Raw genomic sequence first — 18,356 nt, 5'->3', positions numbered from 1 at the left:
CCGCTGTGTATATCATTGCTATGTAAGTCACGTTTCTTAGAATATCGTGGGTGACGTTGAGCTTACGATCCACAATCCGATTTTTTTCCCCAACTAAAAGTGGGGAACCAAGACGGTAATATATATGGCTTCCAATTATAAACGAAGTGCTTTTTACTTCCGACAAATCAAATCGAATTGAATTCAGATTGGCTTTTTCCCCGTGATTATTACGCGCGGTTTTCCGTAATTCTGTTTCTAGGCCCTTGGCGAATTCTCGTTGCCCCTCCTTCTTCCAATAGTATTGTCATCACACAATAAAATAATATCACATATTAATAAACTATGAATTATTATTTATTAATTTTTGTTAATTCTAGTCATTAGTAGAAGCGAAAGAAGATTGTTTTCTCTGCAATTATGTTACAATTTATGGGGGAACATTTAAATCCAGATTAATTCTCCGAGTCCTTTTCGAATAAATTAATTCGAATCATCGTCATACTCGATTTTTCCGATCTCGGTACCATCGGGTGTTATTTTGTGAAAGGGGCCGATTCCTTCCGTCGAATTTAAAGAATCCAAAGCGCGCTTTTTTTTCGAAAGGTTCTCCCTCGGTTATTACGCGCGGTTCTCCGGTAATTCTGTTTCTAGGCAATTCTAGGCACACTTGGCGAGAGTTCTCACTCCCTCTTCTTCCTCCGAGCCTCCGGAGTCCGGACGGTGTCGTCGTCGTCGTCGTTCCCCCTCTACCAAAGGGGCTTTTGTATCGCCTCTCTGTCTCCGGCACTTCCTGTGTTCCGCCAACACGTTCACCTGTCTACCGCCACCTGCCTCTGGTGGTTACCTAGGCGTACACGCCGTATACGGGGGCCCGGCCCGCTTACGCCTTACGCCCCGCCGGCCTGCGGCCGCCGAAGCGAAGGTCCCGAGGGACCTTAGTTTCGCCTAGCGCACGGTGGGGCCGCGATCTTGTCGCGTGTACACGTCGCACGTACGCGGCAATGCGACCGCACGCGATTGTGCAGTCGACTTTACGCTGTCGCGCGGCTGCGGGCGCGCACACGCGAGCGAGTTATCCCCTCGTTCCGATAAGCAGGGACGTTCGTCGAGGGCCGGACGATAGATAGAACTCCAGGCGGTTCGACGAACTCCCAGGCGAACGCGCGCGAACATCTCGCTTCACCGGACAGTCGCGAAGACGTTCGCGACGACTCTCGCGCGGATATTTCGACATTTCATCGGGAAACACGGAGCTCCGGTCGTGTCGCGCGCGTGTGTCGAGTCTGCCGTTCGAGAGGGAGAATATCGAACATATTATAACATATTAGACGATGTTTGAACATCACATTCGAACATTCCGTGCGCGCCGGTCCGCTGAGACACGCGTAGCTGAACGTCGGCAACTTATTTCAAGTTCGAAATAAATACAAGCTTGAGCGTCGAGATAAGATAGAGAGGGACAAGTTTGATGTAAGTTTAGGGGGAGAAAGTGAGTTTAAGGTAAACTTGTTTTCTAACCGAGTGCGATTGAAAGAAGGCTTTGGAGGCAAGTTCAAGATATTCAGTCCGCGAGAACTTGGTGATCACGCTTGAATTGCGACACCACCTGTCGACGCTGTTGAATCGTTAAAGAGCACCGGTCCTCGTCCATCTCGACGACGCCTGCTTTGGTTCCTCGACGCGGACAGCCGAACGCATCGACCTATGATGTCAACCGGATATCTGAAACGGTAAGTTTGCGATAAATACGACTGTTCGATGGTCTCGCGACCGGAGACGTTGTGCAATAAAGTTATATATTATTTGATTGATGATTTATACCGAAAAGAATGTTTGTTCTTTAATATATAGCACTATATGTATATTTTTTAATCAATTAATTTACTCGTTAATTCGGAACACAATGTTAAATTGTCAATAATAAGTGAAACAGGATCGATGTAATATGCAATCAATTAAAGAAATTGCCATTTAAGGCCCGGGTTGGAGCTTGTTAGCCTAATAATAATATTCTTTGAATTTTGTATACTTTTTCCAAACTTAGTAAATGGCGCGTCGATGTTTTTAAGAGACTAATGGTTGTCCGGTAACGTTCTTGGTTCATTTTTCATCGTCTCCCGCGAGTCCAGTAAACGTACAACTACTTGACGAAGAGTCGCGGTAGCGGCATTTTCGCGCGGTCGACTTCGCGAGGCCTTAACTTTCCCTTATCTACGTGTCGGCCACGCAGTATCGCGCGTACACGCGGGTACAGAAGTGATGTCTCTTATACGCTCGTATCCGGCGGTGAGATTTTTCTTCGCGATTCCTGGCGCGTTGCGCCTTTGAGAAGCGATTCTACTTGTACATAATTAATCGCGCGGTCCGTCCGTGCTCGCGCGAAGAGCCAGGTGATTCGCGTCACTTGGAGGTGTCGTCGCGAATGCGGGCCTCGCGATCCAGGTATACCGTTTTAACTCGCCCGACTGTACCGCCTTGTACACGACATACGCGTACGTAGGAGCGGAAGAGCGAGCGAGCGAGCGCACTGCCGATCGGCGTTCTGCCGATCGAATTGGGCGGGGTAATGCGCCGCGCTTCGCTGCAGCTGCCGTCGTCCGACACGTTCTGGAAGTCGTCGACAGCTGCGAGAACCGATTGCTCTGTGACTGCCCGAATTTCCTGGCTTTAGAGTGATCTGATTAGAAGAGAAGGGACGAGGCTGGCAGGAGGAGCGCCGGGACATAGAACGAGCCAACGAGATGTCTTGTCTCCTGCAAAAAATATGTTATTTGTCTCAGAATCATTGACATCACGTTTTCATCTCGAGTTCTCGATCAATTTTACTTCCAGAAGATTAAAAGCTTATTTAGAAAAGTGAAATCTTTTTTTTTATATAGATATTGTGTGTCAACAATCAATCTCGACGTAATCTGTTTGTATAGATACTTATAAAATATAATTGTTAATCTCTTAATATCTCTCTCTCTCTCTCTCTCTCTCTCTCTCTCTCTCTCTCTCTCTCTCTCTCTCTCTCTCTCTCTCTCTCTCTCTCTCTCTTCTTCTCTCTGTTCTCTTTTTTTCGTAATGTGTATAATAGCGAGAACTACAGCTGGAAGTTTTCTGAAAATGGTATCGCAATTGAAACGGAAAAAAAAATCAATTCAAGGTCTGAGATAAGCGAATAATATGTCGAAGATCCGACGTTACTCTGAAGAATCCACTAACTTATCTAGTATACGAAACGCTGCGAAACTTTCCTTTCACCTGGCTGTATTTGCGACACGAGTCTTCCATTGCGCTTCCACGCTAGCTACACTAACGTCGATTACGCAAGCGTAAATAATCACAAGTGACCGTAAAGGTCCATATGCAGATATAGGACAGGAATACGGTTTATTCTCTCGATTTTTTTTTATTTTTTTTTAAAGAAGATAAGATTATTCCAAGTCTGTCGTAAGTTATATACGCCTCATCAAAAAACTTAAATGATAAAATCAGACAAACCTGTTCGTTTAAATCAAACTATATTATTATTCAGTATTCTAATAGTCATACGATGAGTGGTGCAAAAATTGGACTTGTCCAAATGATACATATGTATCTACGAATTATAACGAAAGTAAAATAGAATTATTATGACGGTAAAGAAAAACAAGCGTCACGCGATTTACGATATCGCAAATAATACACAAAATATGGAAAAAAAAATAGAAAATTAGAGATCAGCGAATGTATTACCTCTTTGTCTGTACTTATTGTGGAGATATGTCGCGCAACATCCACTACGGATGTGCCATAAGAAAGCAGATGTGTGGGCAGGGTAGGAAGTTTAGTTTTACACAAGAGGCAGCTGATGTGCGAGCACAGATGCAGGCAGATCTTTTCATCTCGGAAAGAAGTAAAGATGCTTTTTTTCCTCGCGATGGTGGTAGTTGGTTTCGAAACGGAGTTAAGATATGCGGGCCTCTCTCTGGCGTAAAATAAATCATCACAGTCACCGATTACTTAAGGAACAATTTGCCTCATAACGATCGAGAGATAAGCGTTTTATTAAGTGTAATTTATAAATCAACGTATCACACACACATACGCAAGAAGAAAATATGAGATATAATTGAAAGTCTTTTTATAAAAACTAGTAAATTTAATTATCGATCTTATTGAAAAATCTATTATATTATCATTATTTAACTAAACGAAATCCATCCATTTTATGTACGATTGTGTTTTAAACGACTCTGTATTTAAGAAAATTGTATTTTAATAGACTCCGTCTTTAAGAAGAATACAGAGTCGATTAAAATTCGATCAGAACACAATATTGACAAAAGCAAAAAGATCAGTCTAGTTAGAAGCTCATAAACAATCACGTGAGCAATACATTTACATTACATTATTACATTTATAGAATAAATGTAATAAACGTGTTTATACTAATTGTACGACATTTATTACTCCAATAGACTCGCTTTCAAGATAACGCGGAGGCACAGAAGGCATCTAAGGTATGTCCAAAGAATGTCGATTAAAGGACATTATAATCGCTGATACGTGCTTTAAAGTTTAAACCATATCTTTTGGCCTTCCGTTGCTACGCTGGTACGGCTTCCAGCTGCGTTCACGAATTCACTGCGACAGGGTATAAAAATCCGTAAAAGAATTAGTATGCCGAGGCAGGAATTAGGCGGCGGCGTGCAGCCGATGCGAGGCAAAAGGTGCAGGAGGCGCCGCGCCGGAGGAAGGCTGGCCGGTCGCCGAGCAAGAAGAGGTGGGAGATAGAAAGAGGTTCGCAGCTGCTGTGTGACAGCTGCACACTTCCCAACATTACTCCCCGGAACGGTGCGCGCTCCGTTCCTATCCTCCGCATGTGCTCGATCCCTCCCATCGTCTTGGGCCAGGTGCTGCTCGGATCGCCGGCGCGCTCTTCGAAAAGGCGCACCTTTGTATCCTATACGCCCCGTCTGTCTGGCCGCAGGACAGCGTGCGAGGACTCGACGAAAATCCCTACCTCGGAAAGAGAAGACTTTCCGATCGGGTCGCGATCGTGCAGATTGCTCGCGCACGTTCACGTTCCACGTTCTGCAGTCCACGTGATCGAGGGACAGATGCACGCGGCGTCAAGTACAAGCGCATGATTGGCGAACGATTGAGTAATTGATTGAGTGTCGTAGTTAAGTAATTGTACTGATTAAAAATGCTACTTTCGTTATTTTAAATCTTACGTACAAATATCGGAGGCTTGTTTTTGTTTTACTTGTTGCTAGGTCGAATAGTTCAGCTCGACACATGTGTGACCACAAAGGGTTGAAGGGATATCGATATCCTTTGACATTTAGAAGTCTATTAAAGACAAAGAATCGTTTGTTTTACTAATTGTAAGTAGTATATGACCTTATGATCCTTCTAAAAACATATCGTACAAAAACTCCTCGAAAAACTCCTAAATATTCCTCGATAACGCTTAGATGCTTCGTAAACGCCAGGATATAAAAAGATTTTAACTCGTCCAAAAGTTTCATATTACATACGGATTTTACTATCGCTTTGTTTCACTCTTGTAATCTGTCATCTGTCAATTATAATTTTTATATTACGATATAAAAGATCTATTCTTAAAGACCGACATCTTCAGAAAAATACATATCAATTATCTTATTTACACATATCTCTATACAAAAAGTTTCTTAAATTCGTGAACGGTTCAGTGAAAATGTAGAGGGCTAGACAAACGAAGATATATATATATTAAAAGGTAAAGGAGTATAATAGCGGTAATAATCGTTATTACCGCTCCAAAGCGATTCGAGGAGCAACGCTCGGATGGCGAAGGTTCGACGAGTGAGGCGCGTGCACGCCTAGATATTTATTCGACCGCCGAACGACACCCTTTCGGCTTCGTGGCCTGTAACCCGTGCAAGCCCGTGATCCACGGGCGGATCGCTTTCGCGATTGTCAGGAGAAGATTTGGAGTGGACGGCCGCCGGTCAAGAGAGCCGGGGCTTGTCCCCCCTCGCCGATCATCGGTGGGGGGAAGGTCGAAGAAGGCCGCAGCTGGGCTAGATCCGGTCCGCGCACAGTTGAATGCACGGTGTGCATTGGCGTGCCTACCGGGCAGCAATATAGGTCCGGCGATGTCGTTACTCTCCCCACCTACCCACCTTCCCTCTTATCTCTCTTTCTTTCTCGCCCCCTCCACCTCCGCTCGCTACTCCACAAACCTGCAGTTGGCAACACGCTTAGGTATCTCTCTCTCTCTCTCTCTTTCCTTTCCGATCACGTCGTTGATAGAGCTCTTTGTCTCCGAAAGGGTCATTCCGGTATCGAGACGGAAATCAGGTTCTTCTTTAAGGCTTTCTTTCGCACGCCGATCAGTTTCTTTATGTCAGAGAGTCGCGCAATACCGCGAAAATTTCTCGTCGATAATTAATCAAGGGAGCAAGGTGGAAGGGAAGATATTTTGATAATTAAGTACTTTGTTACGAAATTAAAAGCAAAACGATGTCTTAATTATAATGGAATGATGACCTAAGTTCTAGGCAAACGTTTTGAAAGGTACTCTGCAGGATTGTGCAGGATCGTACCTGTTCGCCGCCTGAGAAGGAGAGAGAGGAGGAGAAAGAGAGAGCGGATTCCTGTTTTACATGCACATGCTCCTTCATTCACGACCTGTCCCTCCCTCCTTTCCGCTTCCCGACAGTGGTCTTCTCTCAGTTATCATGTTTCCTCCGGTTATCTTCTCCCAAAACAAAAGTCTATTCTTACGGGGGTGAATTGGTCTAAAGACCGGTTTCGCCGACATCTTTTAGCCTTAATCTTAACTCAATTAGTCTTCCTTCATCTCTTTCCACCTTTTAAAAATAAGATCCTAAACTAACTGGCCAAATTAAATCAATTTATCAACGTTGACGAAGTCAACAAGTTTATCAACAAGTTCTACGAATCTGTAGACTGTAACATATTGAATTACAATTCACGAAACAAATCGCTCGGTCGCGATCGCCTTTCTCATTCATCATTCCGAGTTCCCACACTCTTTCGGGAGAGATTTCAGGAAGTTACGGGGGATAATGCGGGTAGAACGAGAAACTGGGAAACTACATTCGCATGATCGCATCATGCACCATCCTTCGCAGAGCCAGTCTCCCGGTCGCTCCAACGGCTCTTCTGGCTCGCGACCGATTCTTCCCCCTTCTCTTCCTTCTCCTCCTCCTCCTCCTCCTCCTCCTCCTCCTCCTCCTCCGCCTCTTCCTCTTCCTCCTCCACCATCGGCCTAACCACCACTACTACTACCGTCCTCGTCGTCCCCATCGACACCATGATGGGGTCCAGGGGAGCTGTGGAGCTAGTCACAGCCTGCGTGTCAGTTCATCAGTGAGCTCGGTCTCGCGCGTTACCAAGCCGAGAGCAGTCTGCTCGAATAGGTCCGTGTTTGGCAGGTTTCTCGAGGTTTACCTGAGGTCGAGTCAAGTCAGATTACATTGTACGGGCACGCAACTTCCTGTCGAGTGTCACGACCGCGACACTCGAATCGGCTCGAGTCTCCTCGGCTTCTCGGGAAACGGATCGCGAGTAAGAGGTGCGAATCACACACACGCACACACTCGGACCCGTGGGAACGCGATTTAAACGGAAAACAAGCGACGACCATGTCCCTCTTTCGCGAGCCGCGAAACTGAATGGTACCAGCGGCGGACCCGAGTCACCTCAGTTGCGCGAGTGACGTTAGTGCCTTTAACTTTGAAGATGGTGCGCGGTCTGTCGCAGTGGACCAAGACCCTGAGCTTCCCGGCGAGGGTGTCGCCTCAGAGACCCGCCAAGGAGTCCAAGGGTTTCCACGTAAGCCCCAGCGCTAGCCCCACGTCACCGCCCAGCCCGATCAACGACACCATGGACAAAGCGCCTATAATTACCGACGAGGTTTGACACACTTCTTTTTAATTTTTTTTTTACATTTTTTGCCTTGTTTCCCCGTTTCTCTTTTTGGCTTTTCATTAATCATCTTGCAAAGTTAACAGTTAGTAGAATAACGATGCTTCCTTATCTAAATATCGAAGTATCTAACATATTTTTGCACAGGCTGCACGATCGGAAGATCAGAATAAAAAAGACATCATATGTGTGAACACGTATGATAATCACATATTTGTCTTCATTTCGTTAGACGGAAAATTTGGTTTTTTGTAACGATCATTTTCGCGATGACAATATAATAATGTAAACTGCGGGCGGGGAGAAAGAAAAAGAGAGATACGCCGTTAAGTGCATCGACGGAAACGACGGTTTCCGATATCAACGTCGCTTCCGGCGAGGACATCGGGAATAAGTTTACGGTGATTACGTCGGGACCGTTGACTCCAAGATGCAGAAATTCCGCGCCGGGAGAGAACGGTTCTTCGCGACAGCCGCCGCGTTTCAATATTGTCGCCAGATGTTGCGCCAACACTCGGCGACGACGCGACGAGGACTCGACGACGATGACGAAGCTCGCGTTTTTCTTCGCGCTTCGCGCCCGTATGATTCGTGGAATTTCGTGCGCGAGCGCCCGGTACCGTCTCACTGGAATAAAATGCCGGCTGTAAGGCACGACCGGACCGGCGGCGGGCAGCGGAAGCGTGGGAACCGAGCGTAACAGATGGCCTCGACCGCTTCCGAAGTCGTTCGACCTCTCCTCCCGTTGCCGCGGCTCCTTCCTCGCACGGACGATATATCGCGTCTCGCTCGATCCAACGAACGGCGGTGACGCCAAGTGCTCGGTTAAAAGAACCCCCCCAAGTATTTCATAATTGACTTGCTCAGCGCAATTTCCGGATCCCTGATATCTAAGAAGAATACGTTAAATTGGAGTTAACTGATGTTAGCAAACACAGTTTTAACAAAGTGAATGAGAATTTCCGAGATCTCGGATTTTATCTTTCTTGTTAGCGTAAAAAATTATTAATTAACAATAATATAATAAGTGAAACAGGACCGTTATGATATACAATTAATTAGATTATTAATTAATAATTAAAAGTATTAATTTTAACGCTATATTTTCTCTCATTTTCGTCTAAAAGAACTGAAGAGAGGATTATTCGCTATAAATTCTTCAATTAAACGAGTTTATCGAATGGAATTCAAAGTTACAATTCCTATGGTTAGAAAAAATTCAAATTTCAAATATGCCTACTAATTTTCACCGGAAACAATCCCGTTCGAAGTTACTTCGTTGAACTCTAAAACGGAGCATGCCGCGCCGTTCTTCTTCTGTTGTGTATAGAAATATACGAGCAGAATAAGATACGATCGCATTGTATAACGCAGATTAGCGAATTCAATGAGGCTATTAGAAAGTGGGAAGATGCATCGTTTCGTTCGAGGAGGATAATTTCTTAAACCGATACGCCTGGTGCGTCGTCGGTTCTCGGTTCGGGCGAATCGCTTCGTTAATTCAACTGCGAACGCGTGTGTTTCAAATCCAAGTAAGAGCGCGCGCGTCCGCAATCGTCGCGACCTTTTGTGGTTCCCCCCGTGTCATTCTCCACTGCTCAAGAATGCGAGAATGCGAGATAACACACGGGACGACGGTTTACGTTTAGTCCAACGAGCGGTAATTACAGTGCGTTATATTAAAGGCTCTCGGCTTCTCTCTTTCTCTCTCTCTTTGTCGCCCCCCTCTCTTCTCACGGCGACGACGACGACGACGACGACGACGACGACGGCGTTCCCCGGTCGGTCTGCGCCGGAAGTGGCGCGGCTTCGCGTTCTCCTCCTCTTCCTCGCGCATTGTTCCTCGTCGCGCATTCCACGGCGATGAACTCCGCCGTTCGAGTGAACGAGAACGTTACGCTCCGCGGCACGGGCGCAGCTCGCTGCGAGGGGAAGCCACGCGAGAGAACCTCCATTCGTTTGCGCGCATCTTATACATCTCCTACGACCGCTAACGTAAACAATCACTTATCTTTCGCGACGCGAATGGACGCCGTATCTTACCTCGATTTCCTCGATTCACACCTTTTTGGGACAGTATACGCAATCGTCTAAATATTCCGCGTGCGCGCGTGGAAAAAATATCGAAATAAGAATTACTCTTCACGGACTTTTCTACACGAACCTATCTAATTTGTATGAATCGTCGGGCACGAGTCTGTCTGAAAATTCTTGCTACGTACATTGAAGGATGCGTGTACGAAGAAATTAAATTTACTTTAGAAGAAAGAAGAAAAAAACTATTAAAAAAGAAGGCGAATAATAAAAATACATATGAAATGTATGCGAAGAATATATAGGATAATAAGATTATGTGAGATATAGAAATTTGAAGTATCGATTTCAGTCATTTTCAGAGAAATATAAAAATTCGGAGTGTGTCATGGATTATATAATTCGTGTTTACACCACATTAAACTCTCTTTATATCAATGTTCCACGAATTGTTTCTATTTCGAATCAAAAACACTGCTTTACAGATTGCTGACTGCTAATGGATAATTCTATTAGCGGTCAGCAATCTGTAAGGCGATCAAGAAATGATAAAGCTGCCATGCGGAACGCGAAAGAATTAAAAAGGCGGTTTTGTATCATAATTACTGCGCTTCGAATAGCTAAAGTGATCCATTTATTATCTCGATGTGATATTATTCGCTTGAGGATTCGATCGTTTTTGGGAATGAGGAGGCGGTGAGATCAACACACGTCGCGTCGTATGTTAATTTTCGACCATATATTCGCCAAGGTCGTGCGCTCCGGCGGGACCGAAAAGAGACGGTCGTTTCGAATGGAGCGCGAGTTCGCAACAGTCGATTCGTGGGAATATTCTTTTTATGTGTCGCCAACAGTCGCCAAGGAGAATGTCTAATTTTTAGCGACCATTTACGTTGTCGAGTACTTTAATGAGTAGAGCCGCGTCAAAAACGCTTAAACAGCCTGAGAATGCTGCCGATCAAAGTAATACGAGCAATCAATCGGATTTTTAATTCCTCTAAAATAATTCCGAAAATAAAATAAAATAATACGAGTAATAATATATATTTACGCAATCTGAAAAAACGATGTGAAACAATCATGAATATTACATGACTCGCTCGTTGTTACAACACGGATCTCGATCTAGATCGCATCTGGTTCGTCGAGGTCACGCAAAGAAAAAAAAAATCATGATTACATAAATTACGCCGATCGACCGTTTATGATGGCAATGACACTGAGTATTGAACATTGAACATCCGACGCTGCAAGGTACGAAGAATAAGTGGAACGCGCAAAGATCGATTGTCCGTTACTTTACCGTCATGCTTACCTGCCGCGGTGCCTAGTATTTTAATACTGGGGACCTAATACGACGCGAAAAGAACCTCATTCGAGGAGGGAACAATGAACGACTTACGATTAGTAGAGCAGAAACTTCCAGAGTTTCTGCTTATTTATTCCTTTAAAGTTCCAGAGTTATATTTGTTGTTATTGACTCTATCTCTTTTCTTAATCGCTCTTCCCGGCCTGTTTAATATGACTATATCTTTACGCTATGATGAATTTGAAACGCTAGGTAATTTATTCTTTGTTTCGATTTATTTTGAGACAAGATAGCTCAGGTTCTCCAATTTCTTCTACGTTTTTTCCTCTTTCGGAGCGTTCCACTTTTAAAAAGCGTTCGATATACAGTGTTCGAGAGCGATCTCAAAAGCGAGAAGGCATGTTTGTCTCTTTCATTTCTTTTCTGTTTATATCTCGCCGCTCTAAACGGCTGGGTTGGTTGCGTTACTTACGCTAAGTTCCTCGACCTTGCCGGTCGTGCAGGTTTCAACTTCCAAGCGTCTCCGAGCGCACGCATTTATACGCCGGATGCATTTGTATATGAATGGTATAAAGGTGGATTGTATCTCACGGCTCCTTTTTCTGAAAACCCGAAACGCTTTTTAAGAAAACAATTTCCGCAAATAAATCCAATAGAAAGAGAAAGGGAAAGAGAAAAAGTGAGAGGAGAGAGAAACGGGAAATTATTAAAGTTCTCAGAGTTATTCGCATGCATGTAGCGTGCATGGTTGTTAATTGTCTTGTACGGTCGAGCGTCTATCAATCCGATATAATTGGGATATTTTTGGCAATTCTCTACGTTCTAAACGTCTTTCTAAACGTTCAAAAATATTCGAAACAGCAAACGATTGTATTAAACTGCACTTATCGTAATAAATTTACTTATTATTAAAAATTTCTAAATTTTTACGCATTACTTTGACTGACGAAAATTGTTCTGTTGTTTTACGTTTGACAATATTGAAAACAAAATATATATATATATTTTACATTCGTCTGTTTGCTGAATTAAGTTTGGAAACGAAATTGTGTACTTACATCGCTATTATAGTGCAATCGCTCGAGTAACGCGACAATGGGTTCAAAATATTCCTGGCTTGCACCACCCACGCGGTTCTCTGCATGAGGCAGCATCTCCCATGGCGCTTTATCCCGTGTTACCACTTCGCTATTCCGAAAAGTAGCCCAGCCAGTGGCAACTTCGAAAATAATTTACTGGTTATTACAGATCAGACAAAGCTTTAAACACATTTGCACGTTCGAACAGTTCAAGAGAGTTTCCAGTTTGAATAATTCAAATGAAATTGTTTCTAAATCACCGATAAACTGAAATAGAGTTCGCGATAATTTATGGTTACGTTTTACGATTATAATTTGTATAAATACAATATTACGCGTTGTGCTCCTTTATCGAGTGGAGAGAAGAGCTTTAATTATTTCTAAATTTTAACATATTTCAAGAATAAAAATTAAAAATACACGTCATTGCAAATATTTCGTGGGAAAAGGTAAGAGGATCGTAAAACGAGGTAACGGGACTTTGCTAAAAAGATTCTTCGAAAACTACAGATTTTGATCCATTAATAATCCGGACGTTTACATTTCGGGTTACGGTATACGCGCATCGACGGTTTTACGTTTTACGTTTCGACAAATGGCGAACGGACGAAGGCAAATAACGTCTTCGTCTTGGTCTTTTCCAGAACTTCCAAGACACGGAGGCAGAAAAGGCAATAATGGGCTCCATCGTATACTGCATACATCACAAGGACGGCTGCAAATGGTCGGACGAGCTGAGGAAGTTGAAGGTAAAGTCATCGTGAAGAGTGCTCGGTATATTACATAGAATGTGAATGAGCCTCGACGGTCCGACTAAATTTAGATTATTTCCCTCTTATCACAGGCGCACCTGAACACGTGTAAGCACGATGCAGTTCCTTGCGGCAATAAATGCGGGGCGATGATTCCTCGCGTACTCATGGAGGACCATCTGAAGTACACCTGCGCTCAGCGTAGAGCCCGTTGCGACTTTTGTGCCAAAGAATTTACCGGACACACCTTAGAGGTATAATGATTCCCACACGCGCGAGAATTAACGAGATCTCAGAGAGCTTTCAACGATTGTGTCAGTAACAATCGGAAGATAATTTTATCGTCACCTATTTACCAAATTTATTTTTTTTTCTCAATTATTTTCGCACAAAATAATTGCTAAATTTTTTTTAGCAGTTTTTAAAAATTTGTTATTTCTACTGGAGATGCCTTCAAGAGTTATTGGTTTTAGAAAGTATAATTGTAAAAACGCAATGTTTGTAGAAACACACGGGGACATGCGGTTACGAGCCTCTTTATTGCGAAAACAAGTGCGGCATGAAGGTGCAAAGGCGACACCTCGGCCAACACAAGCTGGGGGAGTGCGCCAAGAGACTAGTCGCCTGTCGTTACTGTAACAAAGAATTCGTTTTCGATACGCTCGGCGCTCATCACGCGAAATGTGGTCGATTCCCGGTTGCATGTCCTCATCGTTGCGAAACCGCGGTGCTGCCCCGAGAGGATCTCGAGGTTCATCTGAAGGATCATTGCACCACGCATCTACTTTCCTGTACGTTCAAGGACGCCGGTTGCCGCTTCAAGGTACTATTTTTTCGCACGTTATAGCTTATATCCGCTTGCATAAAGGGTAAATAAATTAAAACGTATTGAAACGGGTTTTATTTCTGCGAAATAGAATACCCGATGTTTGAAATGAGAGATCGATTTTTAATATTTTTTTATGTATCAAATATCCTAGCCATCACTCCAAGGGTATAACTAAATATATTTAATATGAATTAAAACAAACTTTCCATACCTTAATATTTTCTGGGTACAAATTTCAATTTTTTTCGCGAGAATAAGCGAGTGAATACCATGAAAAAGAGAGAAATCAATCGGTTGATATTCAATGAGACGTTGTAATTTTAAATGTTCGTAACTTTGAGAAATTAATTCTATTAAATTATTTATAATTTGTTTGTGTTTAAACGAGAAGCCTATCTCGTCTATTATTTTTATTCTAGTTCAAAAAACGTTACGCCACGATCTTTCTGTAACAGGGAAATAGGTTCTCGCTGGATAAACATCTGGAGGAATCCGCAAAGATGCATCTAAGCCTCATGTGTAGCCTGGTGACGAAGCAGCAACATCAAATTACGAGCTTGAAATCGGCGATTAGCAAGCTTTCGTTAAATTACACGGGCACGCTTATATGGAAGGTCACGGATTATGCCGCCAAGATGTCGGAAGCGAAAGCGAAGGAAGGAATGGAGCTTGTCAGCCCACCTTTTTATACTAGTCAATATGGATATAAGTTACAGGTGTGTATATTGAACATTATATAAATCAGTGATCGATTTCAATTATAATTTTCGACTCAATTTTCGTGCCGACACCTACTATCCAGTCTCATGTTGCTGCATCTTAACAAAGAACCGCAGAACTTGTGTGATACTCTACCTCAGGAGCGGCCGTAATGTCAAAATTATAATTTTTTATATTATATGATGTACACGAGTTTCTCGAACATCAATCGTATCACTCCACATATATTGTAAAAGTAAATTATATATTCAATATCAAAATTCAGTATGATTGCAATTGGTGAGATAAGAGCCTTAAATAGGATTTTATAATTATTATAGAAATTATAAGAGATATACACACATAATAGAGTCACTAGATTTCACGTATTTTTCAAAGCAGTTAAAAGTCTCTTAAATAAATATACAAAATAGAACTCTATTGCCTTGATTATCTTATGGATTTTCATGCACTCGTGCTGTCCAGATAATTGGAACTAGAAAATTAAATGCTGAGTGTTGATTTCCTAAAATAATTTTTCGATTTTATAGGCTTCCATTTTCTTAAACGGAAACGGGACCGGAGAGGGCAGTCACATTTCAATATACATAAAGATCCTACCCGGCGAATACGACGCGCTCCTGCGATGGCCGTTCTCGCACAGCGTGTCGTTCACGATGTTCGATCAGACGGTCATCGCGGAAAAGGCCTGCAACATTGTGGAAAGCTTCATACCGGACCCGACCTGGAAGAATTTTCAGCGACCGAGCCGCGAACCGGATTCTCTTGGTTTTGGCTTCCCGAGATTCGTTTCTCACGAGATGGTGAAGAAACGACACTTCGTCAAAGACGATACCATGTTCATTCGAGTTAAAGTGGATCCCAGTAAAATCGTAGCGGTTTAAGGGAACACGTGAACGATTCTGAAACGTTACATTTCTGGAAACGCGGATTTTATGACCGGCATTCATAGTCCGATCTTATCGTCCTGAGCACGATCTCGAGGCGTTGTGTACGATCGCTTCATTGGTTGTATGGAGTTTTAAGATTGCCAATCTCAACCAGACTCAAGACGATCTTAGATATAAGATCAGACTATGAATCTCGCCTTATGTGATATTTTTTACTCGCTTGAGCGGGACGTACGGTACTTATGTCGTTTTAAATAATGCACGGTAGTTCAAATTAAAATCGACTGAAAACGCACGGGAACCTATGCTGCCGCCTGTCTGCGTCATAATAGTTTTCACTTATTAACTCATGTTATTGAAAATATTGCCGATAATTGTAATAATAATTAATTTATTAACATTGCCAAATGCGTAATGCGCCAGAATGCATTTAACTTTTTCAATTTTCTCATTCTTTTTTATCTAATTTCTTTATCGTATGTGGCGTGTAATCGAGACACACAAACATTTAATATTAATTATTACTTATTATTATGCGACATTTTGCGAGTACTTTTGCTGTCTTTCTAATAATTCTTACGAAAAATTGTATGTATATTTTCGAAAACTCTTAACGAATGAGAGCGAGACGCCTTGATTTTTCTAATGAGTGGCCTTACGATCGCGCGACTACTTTTAAGGAGAAAAAAATCAAAGATTGTTAAGAGACTGTGTGTACTATAGGCTTAGCAAATGTAAATATAAATGCGGAATGCCATACGATAATGGACAACGAAGAGCAATCGAGACAGATGCACCAATGTAAATACGCACTTATTACACATAGTAATAATGAGAAAATGTGATCGAGATATGCTAGTGAATGTATGTAACAATTTGAAAATAAGTTGGCTAATAAAAGCGTTATATAATATTCACATATAAAATGCAATATGTCTTGCACTTCATTTCCTGCATTTATACCATATGATCCAATACGATTGAATATTGAAATACGACATATATCAAGCGCTTATATACATATAATAAAATACACAAAATATTAGGTATAAAGCTTTCTCGATTGTACGATTAAACTATAAAAATAATCAAAATATTCACATCTTTTTAGTGATAATATCACAATAACACTAATATAAATAATTAATAAGTAATAGATATTACTTGCTTTACATACTGCCGTACCCACTGCTGCTTTGCTGCTGGGAATTCATTTCTCCTGCATTTGCCTGCAAAAAGACGATAGAAATGAGCTCATATATAAAATAATTATTGCAATATGATAAAAATTATGGCAATAATAGTGTGCAGTGACAATAAAGCTGACAGAGTTCCTGCATTATGTATATAAGGAAAATAGATATACCAATATCTGCTGTCTAATTTAATAGATATGCTATTTGTAAACCTGTACTTACAGATTGTATCCGTAACATTTGATCTAACGCGTGTGGCAGCAGTGGACGTATTCCATTGATCTCCATCGCGGTCAGATGATCCAATCTCGCGTGCACTCCCTCGCTCTTCACAAAAGCGTCCACGGATGTGCGCAATTTAGACATTCTTATATCCCATATGTCCTACAATACACAAACTTCCACATATGACGTCTATCTTTCGTACAAGTGTTATCTCTTGTATATTACATCCAGTCGGTCCTGCTTACCTTCACGGCGATTCTTATTCCATCCGCGTCAGGGATATCGTCGTTCGCCACGTTCAGCAAGATTTGACTCTCGTCCATATAATGACTGCTCGGCATCTCCGTGAACAACCTGGTACATTGCAATTTTTATAAATATAGGCGTATCGAGTTAAATCGAAATACCATGGAGTTGGATTGAACGTATACGTCGGAATACTCAGGTGAAATACCGAGGTTGACGAGAAAATGAGACGTCACGTCACGACAAGTAACGAGAAATTCTGGCAATAAGGGATCGACTTACTTGGACATTTTTTCCATCTCCTTCCTCTCGTTCAGACTCTCGATGTCCATCCATTCCTGCCTGACGACACGGCACTTCTGCTTTTGTTTCAAACACGCGGCGAGCCAGATCGGCACCTTGACCGGCAAACCGGCGCGAAACGGCCCCACCGAACCCGAGATCAGGTAGATCACGTCGGAGCTGAAGTTCGGCACTATGCTGACCAGCTGCTTCTCGCCGAGAAACTCGACCTCGCTCGGATCCATCCCTCGTTCGAAGCGTCAACTCGATCGTTCTTCGATACCCGCGCGTCTACAGCTGTATCTCGGCGCTTCCCGACGCATTCCGAGTGACTCCAGCCTGCTCCAGCCCGACGCACCGGCTCCAACGAGTCCAACGTACTCTCCGGCGATCCCAGGCGATCCTCGGTCCCTTCGGTGTGGCAAATCGAAAAAGGCGGGAACACCGCACAGCACGTTATGGCCGCCGCCATGTTCTCCCGCCAGTCCCGCCACTTGTTGCGTCTTGCGAGTTGCGTCTTGGATCTCGAATGTCGGGCGCGCCGCGCCGGCTCAGGCTGCGCACTTTCGCTTTCGCGTAAGAGTATAAAATAATATATATAATTTATCATGACAATACTAGGTCTATAGACGCATTATATTATGACGTTACGCCCGAGATACCTAATCGAGAGGCGTTTGCGACACCCTACACTCGTGTAAATGAGATATATTATAACGCGGCTTTACAAAAAGCATTAAATTTCAGAGCACTTTATTACACGAAAACACTTAGGAAAGTTAAGAACAAAAGAATAGGTAAAGAATGGATAAGTCACGAAGCCGGTAATTTATACGTCCACAAATCAGACCCTGGAGCATTTCGAAATGTCCGCTTCAGTTGACACCCGATATCTTGAAGA

General features: G+C 42.9%; 2 protein-coding genes across 11 annotated transcripts; one reads left to right on the top strand and one right to left on the bottom strand.

Annotated features, from left to right (window-relative positions):
- Positions 1-318: 318 nt before the first annotated feature.
- On the bottom strand, positions 319-18,048 carry Psf2 (DNA replication complex GINS protein PSF2-like protein). 9 transcript variants are annotated; one of them, XR_011717667.1, is made up of 9 exons: positions 17,456-18,048; positions 17,173-17,281; positions 16,925-17,086; positions 16,675-16,735; positions 12,295-12,455; positions 11,709-11,838; positions 3,703-3,934; positions 2,431-2,735; positions 319-1,704 (listed from the first exon to the last, which is right to left on the bottom strand). XR_011717667.1 is itself a non-coding variant. In XM_071701669.1 (5 exons), the coding sequence occupies exons 1-4, from the start codon at positions 17,698-17,700 to the stop codon at positions 16,676-16,678; spliced, it is 576 nt and encodes a 191-aa protein (XP_071557770.1). In that variant the 5' UTR covers positions 17,701-18,048; the 3' UTR covers positions 319-1,704; positions 16,671-16,675. The 9 variants fall into 9 exon arrangements, 2 of the variants coding, with proteins under 2 accessions (XP_071557770.1, XP_071557769.1); XR_011717665.1 differs by lacking the exon at positions 3,703-3,934 and having other exon boundaries at positions 16,671-16,735; XR_011717666.1 differs by lacking the exon at positions 3,703-3,934 and having other exon boundaries at positions 2,012-2,735.
- Traf4 (TNF receptor associated factor 4) lies at positions 1,572-16,437 on the top strand. Of its 2 annotated transcripts, XM_071701665.1 has the most exons (7): positions 1,573-1,712; positions 7,708-7,881; positions 12,960-13,064; positions 13,160-13,321; positions 13,573-13,890; positions 14,352-14,612; positions 15,147-16,437. In XM_071701665.1, the coding sequence occupies exons 2-7, from the start codon at positions 7,708-7,710 to the stop codon at positions 15,498-15,500; spliced, it is 1,374 nt and encodes a 457-aa protein (XP_071557766.1). In that variant the 5' UTR covers positions 1,573-1,712; the 3' UTR covers positions 15,501-16,437. The 2 variants fall into 2 exon arrangements, with proteins under 2 accessions (XP_071557767.1, XP_071557766.1); XM_071701666.1 differs by lacking the exon at positions 7,708-7,881 and having other exon boundaries at positions 1,572-1,712.
- Positions 18,049-18,356: the final 308 nt, after the last annotated feature.

The sequence above is a fragment of the Temnothorax nylanderi genome, unplaced genomic scaffold (assembly GCF_030848795.1).
Source record: "Temnothorax nylanderi isolate EJ_2023f unplaced genomic scaffold, tnyl_v1.0 TNYL_tig0027_pilon, whole genome shotgun sequence".
NCBI lineage: Eukaryota > Metazoa > Arthropoda > Insecta > Hymenoptera > Formicidae > Temnothorax > Temnothorax nylanderi.
This window is presented reverse-complemented; position numbering and strand designations above follow the sequence as displayed.

Bases quoted from the DNA above. Each gene is read 5' to 3' on its own strand.
- Psf2 (XM_071701669.1), bottom strand. From the start codon at position 17,700: ATGGATCCGAGCGAGGTCGAGTTTCTCGGCGAGAAGCAGCTGGTCAGC. The intron at 17,282-17,455 runs GTAAGTCGATCC...GCAATGTACCAG, and splicing joins GAGATGGAAAAAATGTCCAA to GTTGTTCACGGAGATGCCGA. The intron at 17,087-17,172 runs GTAAGCAGGACC...TGTGTATTGTAG, and splicing joins GAATAAGAATCGCCGTGAAG to GACATATGGGATATAAGAAT.
- Traf4 (XM_071701665.1), top strand. From the start codon at position 7,708: ATGGTGCGCGGTCTGTCGCAGTGGACCAAGACCCTGAGCTTCCCGGCG. The intron at 13,322-13,572 runs GTATAATGATTC...CAATGTTTGTAG, and splicing joins TTACCGGACACACCTTAGAG to AAACACACGGGGACATGCGG. The intron at 14,613-15,146 runs GTGTGTATATTG...TCGATTTTATAG, and splicing joins AATATGGATATAAGTTACAG to GCTTCCATTTTCTTAAACGG.